General features: G+C 32.9%; 1 protein-coding gene across 7 annotated transcripts in view; it reads right to left on the bottom strand.

Annotated features, from left to right (window-relative positions):
- Window positions 1-14,065, bottom strand: part of KIF6 (kinesin family member 6) — a 156,759-nt gene that overhangs the window by 97,764 nt on the left and 44,930 nt on the right. For 6 of the 7 annotated variants that reach the window (XM_063152014.1, XM_063152013.1, XM_063152017.1 and 3 more), the window contains 2 exons: window positions 13,799-13,885; window positions 10,655-10,758 (listed from right to left, as the gene is read on the bottom strand). In XM_063152014.1, coding sequence (XP_063008084.1) covers window positions 10,655-10,758; window positions 13,799-13,885 — 191 coding nt within the window. The remainder of the gene's footprint in view (window positions 1-10,654; window positions 10,759-13,798; window positions 13,886-14,065) is intronic. The other variant, XM_063152015.1, reaches the window with a different exon arrangement.

Raw genomic sequence — 14,065 nt, forward strand, 5'->3', positions numbered from 1 at the left:
GCAATAGTAGCATCTTCTGAAATAGTCACCTATGTTTGATCCTTAGCTTTCTACAAGGAGAATGCATATTGAACTGTTTTTCTCAAACCAAAGACTTTTGCAAGAAAATGTCAGCAAGAATTGAACCAGAACAGATTAAACATCCCAACACTGAGCAAAGTAGCATCCAGCTGTTCAAGAGTAGCAAGAAACTCGTAGAGAAAAAGAAGTCCTGAGAACTTTCTAGCAAATCTTCCTTTACTGATCTACTCAGAGATATGGGTAAGTGGCAGAACAAAGGCAATATGAAATCATGAGGTAAAATAAAAAACCTTTTTCTAAAGGTTCATTTTTTACTCAGTCATAGTAGAATAAAAAAGGCATAGGAAATAGAGTATTTGTAGTCATCTATTGTGGCTCAGTCCTAAGACCATACACCTAGTCAGTCAGTATGTCCTATTTTCTGTAAGAGCTGTGAACTAGAGTTTCTTTCAAAAAGACCTGAGCAATTAATTATTTTTTAACTTATGCTTTTATGCTGAGAATAATGGCCAATATTTTTATATTCTCTCAAAACAGAAATTATAAAATAAAGCTGCCCAAAGAAGGGTGTTTTGATAATGAAATTGTCAAAGGAAAGAGCATGTTGGACACCGAGTACATATCATGTTTGAAAAATTTTTAAGTATGTGACTGAGATTTTCTTCTCCCCAAAACAACCCAGGCTGAACCTTGATTTCCCCGTTACACAAACTGTCAAAAGTCAATTGGAATATAATTTAGAAAAATCATATACATAGGTTCTATAAAATGATTGAGAATGCCAAGGTAACTCATAAACTAGAGGGAAGGAAAAAATTTTAAATGCTTTGGTTCAAGCATATAGTGAAAACCAGCTAAAATCAAGAAGAAAAAAAATCAACTAACAAACATACCAAAACCACTTTCCATAACATTGAATATATGTGAACACTCCTGCTTACAGTATTATATTATGTTTTCCTTTCTTGACTGTATTTTTGGAGAGCAGCACTACAGCAGTCCTGGACCTCCCTGTTATATGAAAGATGGACTACAGAAGAAATAAATTCCTGTTTTGACATTCGATTTCTCAGTTATAACTTACAAAATGAGCTTTGCAAGGAAGGTATCAATTGGTAGCAAAAAAAAATCCCCCAATTAAAATTCAAGACAAAGGCCTAGTAATGAAATTACACCAAAAAGCTTGTAACAATACCTATCACTCACTGAGGCAGAAAACCAGATAAAGAAATGCTTTCTGTACTATCATCTGAAGATCAACATCAAGAATTTTGTATACACTGGAGAGACCCTTATAAAAAAAATACTTATAGCTATGAATTCACACTGTTCTGCTTTTAAAGCCAGATTGATAGGAAAAAGCTATGATAGAAGCTGATTAATTAACTGAAATTCAATAGAAACCTAATCATAGAGCTAGGTACAAACACTGAATTGAAAATAACTGAACTGCTTACTTGTTACACTTAACTGCTTCAGTGGAAATATGCCATATGTATATATATATGTATTTGGTACTCTTCTAACATAAGATGGTCAATTTAATTTATTTAAATTTGAAGGGATTTTGTTATGCTGGTGAGTTGTATCAGAAAAGGCTCCATTTATCTGAAACAGAAGTACCTAGCCACAAGATACTTACATTGAAAGTATTAAACCAGTATTAAAAAAAAAATCCCCAAACCTAAAAGTATATTTTAGAAATCCTAAAAAGTCTTTTTTTGTGTGTAAACAAATATTAAACTAATAATCTTTCATTTGTTGTAGTTAATAACATTAGCAAGCCAGATGCTGCATTCCTCATTAGTTTTAGCTTAGTAAGGCTCTAAAAAATGTTTTCATGCAGCATTCCAGAATCAAAACTGGAACGTGGACAATCACTGTTAATTTTACATGACAGGAAAATAAGTATCATATGAAGATGTCTCATAACTCATGGGCATGCAAAGTGACTCCCTTTTTTCTCTTTTCTCTTGTATGCTGTAAGGTAAACTACAGAGCAGTAAATATGGTTTGATGTTATTAAAGTAAATGGAGCATCCAAGGTTATTTTTAATAGATTTCTGTTCTTTTACTACTGCAATGTTTGCCCTGAGAACAGCAGGCCTAACTTACATTAATAAGAGCAAGGGTATGCTGAAGACTATTGCCAGAACCCTGCTGTATCAGAAAGAATAGTTTTCCCAACAGAAATTCTCAGAAGGATGAAGAATAGGGAAGTATGAAACAAAAACTAATTTTCTGTGAAAAACAGCAATAAACAAAGAATGGGTTTTTCTTTCCCAGTGCTCATCAGAAAAAGACCCAAAACCAAACAACAAAACCCCAAATAGGAGCAAAAGATTAGACACATGCACAAAAGTTTTAAAGTCAATGTCAAGGGAACAGTATTAAGTGATTTGCAAGATTAATTTAAAACTAATTTTGATAGTGGCCCTTTACATATTAAGCTAGTACAAAAAGAAAAGTATTACAGTGCTGATCCAGGCAGGTTTGAATCATGATAACAGAATGTGAAACCACAAGCTGTGTCAAGCACAAGTCCTTGTGCTGATGCTTGGAAGAAAACTCACAGTAGAACAGCCATAAACAGTTGGGATGGAAACGTGTTAAACTAACAGTGCTCTTTCATTAGTGACTGTAAATCAGGCCCAAGTTCTTGGCAGAGCCTTCTCCTCTTTATATCTTTTCTTTTGCAAATAATGTAAACACACACTGCACTGCAGCTCAGAAACAGCTTTTACATTATCAACTTTATTTCTCTTCTGTTACTTTCCACCCTTCAGAAATTCTTCTTTAATGAAGAATGCTTACTGATTAGACTGCACATAAATCACAAAACTTTTCTACCCACATTACTTCAGATTCCATGCAATTTTTCTGATAGCACAACTTCAGAATGATTAACTGAGCACTGTACTACTTCACTTTTACCCATTCATTAAATAACACCCACCTATATTTTTTCTAAAAATCTGCTTCTGAATCAGTCACTTGTTTAGATGAACCAGGGTGCAAATTACACAGCTGAAATGCATCAGAAAAGCACTTCCAGCCAACTGAGTAAGTTTTAAAAGTCTGTAGCTCTCAATAGCTTGCAGGATGAACAGTCTCAAAACACAGATTTGGAAGGACTTGTTTTGACCTTGCTTTATGTGCCATGATTCATTCCTGAGAGAACTTGCCTTTTAACCCCTGATCACTGACACTGTATGTTATGTATCAAAATTAAGTCCACTTAAATAACAATTAATTTTGTGTGTCAGTTGTGAACTCTGTCACGAGCAAAAATCTAAGTTTATGAAAAGTAGGCTGCTAACAAGGCAGCTAATGAAGAACTTGTGGTAATTAGAGAGTTAATTTTAATTAAACAAGTTTGTTTACCTTGACTTTGCAATAGTTTTCCTATTGGTAACATAATTGGTATCAATTTGTTTTAAAATATATTAATTCCAAAAATTACTTTTAAGTTTAATAATAATGTCTATATTGTTTAATTAGGAATGCCACATCTCTAAAAGTTTTACGAATTCATTGATCTAAAACATGCATGACAGTGGAAGCAGAATGACTATTACATTTAAAACAGCTAACTTGAAGCTAAATTAGCCTCAAATGTGCATCAGCATGGAAAGACCATGGAGATTCAAAGTAGTGGATTCTATGAATAATGCTATGTGAGATAGGGGAAAAAAGGAAAGGTATTTCCAGGCATTGTTGTGAATGAAATGACAGAAGGTAAAAGTACACAGAATACACTCAGCTTGCCCAGTGAAGAGCTGGGCAATATACATTGCTGACAGGTAGTACATTTGACAGCTTAACTGACATTTATAGAGGATAATTCTGTATGCTGTGTCCAGAAATAACTGCTTAACCCCTCATTTAACAAAAGTGTGCTAACTCCTGGGTGAAATAATAATAATTCAGGTAAATAGTGGAAGCAGTTAAATAAGCCTTTGTACAATTCCTTCAGTTGATATTTCATAGAATAGTTCTATTATCATAGCCCTGTTATAGGCTGCATTGATTTGGTTCAGTCTTAGACCAGGGTAGTAAGCAAGAGCAGTAAGGCTTTGAGTGTCTTATGCTTCTACAGACTGGAAGATTTACACAGTTTTGAAAAATATCTATATAGTGCTCTAACAACTACATATTATAGGAGATTCTTCTGAATTAGATGGCTACCGTGTGACAAACAGATGTAAGATGAGTTTCTACACAGCATTCATTTCAATGATGAAATGCACACAGCTCTAAATCTTTGTATCAGTAAGAAAAGGGGTGGTTTGGACTGGACAATCAAAAGACCAAGGCTGGTTTATGAGAGAAAAAGGTGCCTACTGCCTTTAATTCTACACATGCAAATTTTTTTTTCAGAGAAGAAACATGTCAAGTAGCTTGCTGAGTCGATGATTTCCTTCTTCAACAGCACTTTATAAAAACAATCCAAAAGCGCATACAGAAAGGAATGCTACTCACTGCCAGCTAATAATTGTGGCCATAACAGTAGTTATGTTCTAATCACTGGAGTATATATATAAGTAGCAAGAGAAAACCACCCTTTTTTATCAAAATTTAAAAAAATCAAAATATCTACAAAGTAGGAAGAACTTGAAATAAAATGAAATTACATAGGACAAGCATAATAGCAATTCAAAGAAGCCAAAAGTACTCATATGGATGAACACCAAGATAATCTTACAGTTTAGAAGACAGAAGTAGTTAAAAAAACTCTGTAAAGTATTACTTACAGGTTATTACTTACAAGCTCAAAAGTAAAAGACTACCAAAAAGTATTCAAAGTTCCAAAATATGCAAACAGATATTTAGTGGTACCTTCAGAAGAATGCACATGACCAAATATTCAGTGAATTTCAGTGAGGTTCTAAAAGCTTCTATGATCACATTTGGTCATATATACTTGAAAATTGGCTCCAAGATTTTTTCAAACATATAAATAATCAATGGAAGCTATGTTATGTTTTCTCCATACACCTCACTAATATGTGTTTATTACACTATTACTGTTGAAACCATATAACATTAGATGACTGGTATAATTTTGAACACTAAAAAGCAGGACACAGTCGATCATCTACTTCCCTCCCACCCCCATGCTGAAACAAACTTGCTATCCTTTGAAAAGAACTTTACAGTTTATTGTCTCTGAATAGTTTCAATGTAAAAGTTGAAATAAGTTGAAATGTTCAGTTGAAATAAGATTTTTTCCCCTTCCTTCAGGGGCCTTGGAAAAAAAAAGCAGGATCACAGAAAATTATTTACAATTTAAGGACATAGCTTAGCTGCATGCATTAGGAATCTGAACTTTCTGTGCTGTTGCTACAGATTTCATAACATGTAGGAGAAAACATGTCCTCTAACAAAATACACTGATTTAATAGCATTCTAAATCAGGCATCTAAGCAAGCAGTTAACATGAGACATCTTAAGACTACTTTATAGCTAAGGTAGCTTGTTTTCTCTTGAATACTGCCTACACAGTTCATGTCGGTCAATCTGCTAACTTCTACATCTATAGTCTGCAAAAGTGTGTTGCCAAAAGGCAAGGTGATATGTCTTTATTTCTTCCACCTTGCAAATGAAATTGAACACTGACATCAGCAAATAAGAACATTTGCTCTGCTTTGTAAAAGAAGCCATTTGTTCAAGAGCTTAACTGAGTAACTCTTAAAGGTCTATATTGTACAACAGTGCAATATTGTTAATACTATGATAGCATACAGATGTCACAATGTTGAAACAGAACAAATGTAAGACAGAAGTAATGAGATCTCCAGGACTTGAGTAACATGAACAATATATATGACTGTTGAAGTAAAAAATAGAAGTGTCTGTAATAACATATGTATCTCAAAGAAATAAGGTAAAGTTATTAATAAATTAAAGTGCTAAGCCAGTACTTCCGGTCCTGTTCTCAGAGATTTCCAGCTGGCAAAAGCTCTGGAAGCGTGGGTTCTCTGGAACATAAGATATTGATTTGAAATCCTGACTTTCTGGGCACATACTGAAAATTGCTAGTGAGCTCATTTATATTATTAAAATAAATCACAAATTATTCAAACAAAAAGGACTTTCCCTTTTACTTTTGGCATATAACTCACAAAAAAAATCATTTGAAGGTAATTTAATTCTATTCTAAACCATAATGCTGAAACCTGAAAGAGTACAATTTCCTTGTATTTGGGATGTAGGATGTTATTTTCTACTTTTTAAAATAGTTCAAAGAGCTCCTTTTCTAATTTTTTCCCCTTAAATATGAAACTAATTCTTCAGCTCAAAGAAATATTTAGATCAGCCTTTTACTGCTGAGGAAATAGAAGACAAGATCCAAAGCAAGCAATTCAGATTTTGGAAGCATTTTATGAAGTACATTCTGAACCACTTATGTAGTCTAGCTGAAATTTTTAAGCTTTGCTTTTTAGATAAACAAAATGACAGCAGAAGAATTGATTTATGTTTACCATTTATGAGAACAAACTAATCAAATGAAAAATATGACACAGTAATGCAAGTGCTCACCATTTAACACAGAATTCTGAATTCCAGAGAGCTGTAGCTTTAGTCACACACACAACTGATAAGGTACATCATATTATATTTTACCATTTCCAAAAGTCAAGAGCATTTGTTTTCCATTTTGTTTTAAAGTTAGTGAATAGTAGCATGACATTGTAGCAATTACGAGGAAAGCCTATTTGACAGATTTTTTCCTTCCATTAAATGAAAAAAAAAACTAAAATAAATCCCTGAAGAATTTTGATTTTTGAGGGAAAAAACAATAAAGAATGAAAATCAGCTTATTCATAGGCTACCTGCAAATATTTAGCAATTCCAACTGCATTGAGTAGCCCATCAATTTCCTTTGGAATGCTCTGAATGTAAACAAGTGGAATGAAGCTCATCGTTATGAGAAATGTTCAGCATTTCTTGACATAGTAAGTCAAGAAATATACAAAATATAATTTTCACCTATTATTATCACTTGTTTCCTGGGTAATCACTAACACCTAGTTCCTGCAACTTATGTAGAGAGCAAAAAAACCTATGCAATACCATAAGCATTGTGTTAGACTAAAAAATATTGGATCTACACACATACTACTGGGCTTGGTTTCATTTTGGCATCTGTCTTCTACTGAAAAGTGCCTAAGATAAAGTATTGTGTGGGACAAAAACAATAAATATGTACTCAGTGCATGGAGTTTCTCACTGACATGTTTTGTACCTTTGACCATCAGTGCTCAGCATCAAAGAACTAAAAAAAAAACAACCCAGGATCAGAATACTCTCAGCAGATCAGTTTTGCTGTGACGTCTGTTAAAATACATAGGATGAATCAAAAAAAGTATTAAAACATATCCATTTTTTATAAGACTATCCTTTGTAACAGTTCTCCTTACTAGTCAAGCATTTGCAATAAAATTAACCACAGTTAGACTTCAGTCAAAGTCTAAGAATTTGGAAAATAACTATATAAACTTGAATTATTTACATATATATATATACACACACACACAATGAGATATAGTTTATTTAAGTTTAAACAGAAGATATTTTAACTCAGCAAAAATGTCTAAGTGGGATTTGAAATCCATAATGACCTTAATTACAGTTTCCTCTCTGACATTAAAGAAAAACATCAACAATAAAAACAATAATAATAAAATAATCCCCTACAATACTAGTGCTTTAAAATCATTCTTGGGTGGCCACTTGAAATAAAGCACAACAGAATATGTTGCATTATCACCTTTACCATGTTTCTTTTCTCGTTCTCCCTGTCATAACAAACTGATCTGTATGGCTCCTGATAAATAATATTATTTAGGTTTCATTATAGATGCAAAACCAGATATAAATCCCAACATAGACATTTTCCAGTAATAGTCAATCATGATTTTATCAGCCATCATCCAGGTCCATAGTTCTGTTTGGACTACTCACTTGTATATTTATTCTTTAATGTGTACAAACTCTCCAGATAATGAGTAGCTCCAAGCTGAGATGGCCAGTCCCAATAAACAGAACTGTCGTGGAGATTTGCTGTTATGTGTTGATAGACTCTAACTGGAGACAGAACACTTAGATTCTATCTGCTGATTGTCATAAATGCTCAGAACATTTATGGACCTCAAGCTCACACATGTAAATCAGCATGGTCACAAACGTTATCGCCATATGAAAGCAAGCTCAAAAAGTATAAATGTTCAAAACCACAAAAAGATACTTTCATTGAAGTAATGGCTTTTTATACTATCATTTCATTATATTTTCATTTGGGTGTTTGAGCTGCATCAGCTGTTTATTTGTGAGCACTCTGTTTGCATGAACACAGACAAATGCAAAACTCATAAACACTGACATTTGGTGTTTTCCTTCCCTTGAATTGTTCTAGAAAATATTGACTTAGCTTTCAGCATTCCATTCAACTGCAGCCCAAATACCAACAAGCCAGTCTGACTCATGTATGTGACAGTTATTCTCTAACACTCTCTTTGCCTGAACAACTCTATATATCCAATTTTCTTTTTTTTTTCACTTAAAAACATATTAAGAAAACAATCCCTGAAAAATGTTATTACATGGCACTGATGATTGATGAGGTTAATTGTTTGAGGCCCTTCTTGTTTAGTATTGATCCGCAGGAAAATTATTATATCCCAGTCAGCCGTACTTAACTGCTGCTCTATATTTTAATTCCACAACATTTGTTCCAAGAAAGAACTTAATTTTGAAACAATGAATACATGTGCTACATGACCCTAAATAAATATAAAGAAATGATAAATTTAGAAACCTTAAAATTTTGCATTGACCTAGCGTAGCTGAGGTCCTTGAAAGTTATTTCTCATTGCATGACTTAATACAGGTAGAAACTCATAAAAGTCTCCACCCTGCTTCTTTCTGGAGTAATGGGATGCAAAATTCCTTGTTATGAGCCTAGGAGAAACCTTTTCTGATAGCGTAATGCCCTATATATTGTGCTACATAGATAAAAAGGAAAAACATAAAACTAATATGCTTTTTAGTCACAATTCTGAAATCAGGCCTCCCAGAGGTATGCTACAGTGCAATTTTATGCAGATGGTACATTCCTACTTTTCCTTTGCATAATCATAATGAAAAATTTAATAAATCATTAATCCATTACTATTTATAACCTATTCCTGTTTATAAGACTGCCATTTCCATGGCAAAAAGATAAAAAATCTTAGCAAATAAGATTTGTGACTGTGGTATTAGAAAACTCATACGATTTTCAAAACCCCAGTTTCTCTACACAAAGTAAGCAGCAAACAGTGGAAAATTAATGTGACAGATTTTTACAATTATGCTATGAAAGCACTTATTTAAACTAACATATAAATTATTTAAGTATGTCTGAATAAAATCACTGAAAGTCTGTCATCTTTTGAAGATTAAAAAGGTGTATTTTTACCCCTCTGCCAGGGTAAAAAGAAGATAACCAATAAGGGCATTTAATTCTGCATATAATGAAAAAGAAAGGTGCTTTTCTTTCTATGGCTAGTCTTGGTCACATCTCATGCTACTCTGCAATGTTATTTGTGCATTTGACACTCATGTTTGGGCAGATGATAAATATATATTAACTCCATAGGAACTGCAGGGACATTTCTGGGTAGGAGATAACTAATTTTTTTTTTAATATATAACTAATTTTTTTTAATTATAATTACTGATAACTGCTGATGTAAAGGATCAATAATGAGAACAATCTAAATGAGAAATTCAAGGTTCAAGGTAGCAGCTTGTCCTCATGTCTCCAGACTCTCCTATGTGTCGGGGGAAATTGTGAGCACTGGCAGTTGTCTTCTGGAGCAGTCCCTTGAGAAATTAAAGACTAAATATTCCTACAGCTTCAATTTGGTTACTGTTAACATCCTAATCAAACAAAATTAGGTAGTTCTTTCTTTATAGACTTGAGGTACAGTAATTAAATAGGTCCATACTACAGAATCAATTTTTCAAGCCTAGAAATTGAATTCAGTCAATGTGAACATTTAGACCTGAGTAAACACATCATATTTAGAAAGTTTCTATATGCTGTACTGATCTGTTACCAAAAGCTACAGAATGTTACAATATTTACATGAATTAATAGTATATTTCAACCGAATGTTCCATTTTAAAAAAAAGAATATTTGGCTTTCAAGACACGGACTAATCGTGGATCCGAAATGTGAGATTTCTTTTGGTTTATATCAAACTAATGCTGCAGCAGGATACATCTTAGCACAAGAATACTTTTTGGAATCTACTCAGATTGCATATCCAGTTTTGAGAGAGACTGTTTTTCATTCTCCCCTATTATACAACACTTCTTTTTGCCTGGCATTTGACAGGCATTCCCATCCTTTGCGTTTACTTTACTTCACTTCCTCAATGCTGAGGCTGCAAAAACATGAGCCAGCAGCCTCACAGAGCTTTTCATGGAAATCTGCCATTCTAAACTGGCACCTAACTCCACTTTATTATTCACTCAAGGAAGCTTAAAACTCAGAGATGAATTTAAATATTTATGCCAATAAAGAAACGGATGAAAAGTATAATAATAAAAGAAGAAAATGAAAACAATGTAAGACATTACTGAAGTAGCTCTTCTTGGGAAAGCTCTGATGTTCTTTGCTTGCCAGTCACCAGTGCCAACTCATCCTTCAAATCCTGGATCTCCTTTTTCAGCTGGATAATCATCTACAAACAGCAAGACATAAACCAAGCATCACCAACAAATTAATAGCTTGTTTATGATTTTTTCAGTAGAAGGTCTAGTTTAGGTAAATATACTTTAGTTTTCTCTTTTTTTAAACAAGATGTCTTTTCTAAAAACTGTCAAAATACTTTAAATACACCAAGCATTTTTTTCCCTTTTTTTCCATTTAAAAACCCAAGAAAAGTCTTCCAAATTCAGTAAATTCTTGTGTTAGAAGACTTGGTTGTACAGAAAGAGCTCAAAAGATATTTTGCAAAAGAGAAATATTATTTGACATAGGAATAAAAAGAGTTTTTCTGATTCATTCGTTTTGCCTCTTAATAATGAAAACACATTTAAGAACTGACACCTTTGTTAGAGTAAGGACAACTATACAACAAAAGCAATTTTTTTTTCTTTCTCTTATAGAAACAGAAATTTCCAAGCAATATCATAATTTTAATCTTACCATTTTTTTATTTTTCATGTGACATTTTGATATTATTAAAATTATTGCATGCTATACTTGTAGGATGCATCAATTGCTAACAACAAACTGATGGCAGGAAGCAACAATGAAATTATATGGTATTAATGAATAGTAATAACATTACATGGAAAACTTTAGATTTTTAAACTCTAGTAAGTCATTGTCAGAATCTGTACTTTGGGAATAAACGCCTGTATAAAACCAAATTTTACTAATCATTAAACTCAAAGCCAAATTCTACAAAGCAGAGCAATGTGCATATACCTAAGTCTAAGACACAAATGAGTGCATTCTTGGACACTTAATGGTTGATTATTTAATGAAGTCGCTCTTTATATGGCTCAAATGTATCAGTAGGCCAGTGGTATTTTTAGATGGATTTGCATACACTGATTCCATGTGCAAAATAACTTTCCAAGAGAAGAATGTTTTTAAGGAAAATTAATCATTTTGATTGCATGCACTTTCCAGTAATGAGATTGTTGAAATCAATGACACATATTTGCGCTGGATGTTAAAACTCCTTCAAACATTTCTATTTCTTTTAATGGTTAAATCATAACTTCCTAAGATTTTATTTTGAAAACTCAATTATTTTAAATGTGCATATGATTACTTCTTTTAACTCTAAACCTACAGTGTATAGGGTTGTTTTTAGAATAAAGTATGAAAGTCTAAAATATTTTATTTAATAGCCTATTAAAATTATGACTGTTAATTAGAGAAGCTGCAAGAACACTTAGAGAATGTTGCAGGCCAAACATTTTACCCTAATTTTACGTTGCCCCATTTTGGTGCCACAATCGGATATAGTTTGTGCCAGCTGGTGAGTCAAGAAAATTAAAACAGCTGAATCACAGTAAGATCTCTGTTCAACGTTCAAATTTATTAGGATGATTAACTTCAATCTCACAACAACAGAAATCCCAATTTCAGGATATGGATAGAAGATTCATTTTCAAGTCTTATTAAGACAAACAAAAATCTACAGAAGGCAAATAACTTCATTTCTATTTTTACATGAACACCAGAAGAGATGAGGTTTAATTCAAGACCTCAATTTTCAGTTTAAATTATGTCCTTTAGCCATGAGTGAGAGGTTCAAAGATGAGTCACTTAAAAGTATAAGAGGTACAAATTCATTTTCTCATTAAGATAAAAAGTCAGGAATTCTCCATTATGAAGAATAAAGTTTACGCAATAATCTGACTTAACTCAGATCCACCAAGACGTATTGTGAACACCTTTTACAAAGCATGCATATATCACAGATGATAGATTCTGACAATAAATTGTGTTTTGATTTTTCATAAAATTAATGTTATCTTATTACAATAAAATTTAATTTTTATGAAAAAGATCCTAAGTCCAGCACTTTGAATAATAGAGTTGCCCCCTGGGAATACACTTAAGATGGGCAACAAATTCCACAATGAGCACAGGGCCATATAAATTCAAGGTACTTGTGTTCCCCTGCTTTTTCCACAAGAGGGGATGGTTTTGTAACTCTCATGTGTCCACTTTTGCTTTACTTGCTAAATGATCCTGCAGAGCAAGACATACCAAACTTGTGGAGTATAGCTCCACAGGATGTAGTAAATGTTCAGGAGCCTGCATATGCTTTACCTCAATCAAAGCTTTCTGTGGCCATGGAAGAAATGCTTTGCATGATTTGCTACTAGAAAGTCTATGTATAAAAGAAAAGAAAACAGACAGATAGAAATTAAGAAGTTGTGCAATGCTTATTGGGGGTTTTTTTGCCTTTTTTTTTAACTCTGTGATACTATTGCTATTAGAAATTGCAAGGAAAAATAAAATAAATAATAATAATGACAAAGGAAACCAGCTGAAAACTTGACAAGGATCTTCTATTCCCTTTGAAAGTCAAGAAGAAGAGACAAGAAAAAATAAAAGTACAATTATTAACAATAACTGAAATATGTTAATTACTATCAAGTAACAATGAATAAAATCATTAGCTACATAATTAGCCATTTCTGTCTCCTTTGCTTGTTTCCCTCTTTTTTTCTTAATGGTAACTTCACAAAGTTCTTTGTTCCTATCTAAAATGTTCCTTGAATCAATTTCAATGAAAGACTTGGTATATTTCTCAGCTTTTTAATACACAAATTGTTTCAGCGAAATTGTGTGCCTTCATCAAATGATTAGCAATCTTGGTATGTTCTTAGAGTTTTAGAACCATCCAATGGTCTGTGACTATGATTTAGGAATTATCATACTAAAGAAACAACACTAAGATGATACTGAAAGTGACCATTTCTCCTCAGATGCTTTAAGAGTTGAGAAAGCCTTTGATTTGATAAAGATCCACTTAATTATAGATTTGATAAAGATCCACTTAATTATAATTGTGTCCAAAAGAAAAAAAGTTAAAGTGGCAGTTATTTTAAAGAAAAAAAGTTGGAGCTTGCATCTGAAAACAATTTAATGGCACTTTTCAGTATAAAATCCCCAACATCAATTTGTATGCTATTGATTAACGAAACTTAAGCCAGGCAATCTCCTTCCCTCTGTGCCCAGACAGTTCTCACCAATCTGGGGTCAATTTCTTCATTAAGAACTGCTTCATTCTTAATAAGAGCAACTCGCTGTGCAAATCTGCAGGTTGATATAGATTCCTGGAAGAAAAATTTTAAAAAATGAGAGAGAAGAGAGAATTCCAATTACCTTTGCACCAGGTAAGTAGCCAGACTGCTAACAAAGCCATTTAACTACATTTCCATTTTTTGAGAATGTTACAGAAATATTCTACCATTTTCTATTCCAAAATCACAATACCGAAGGGAAATTAGGTTAGC

This window comes from Melospiza melodia, chromosome 3 (genome assembly GCF_035770615.1).
Source record: "Melospiza melodia melodia isolate bMelMel2 chromosome 3, bMelMel2.pri, whole genome shotgun sequence".
Lineage (NCBI taxonomy): Eukaryota > Metazoa > Chordata > Aves > Passeriformes > Passerellidae > Melospiza > Melospiza melodia.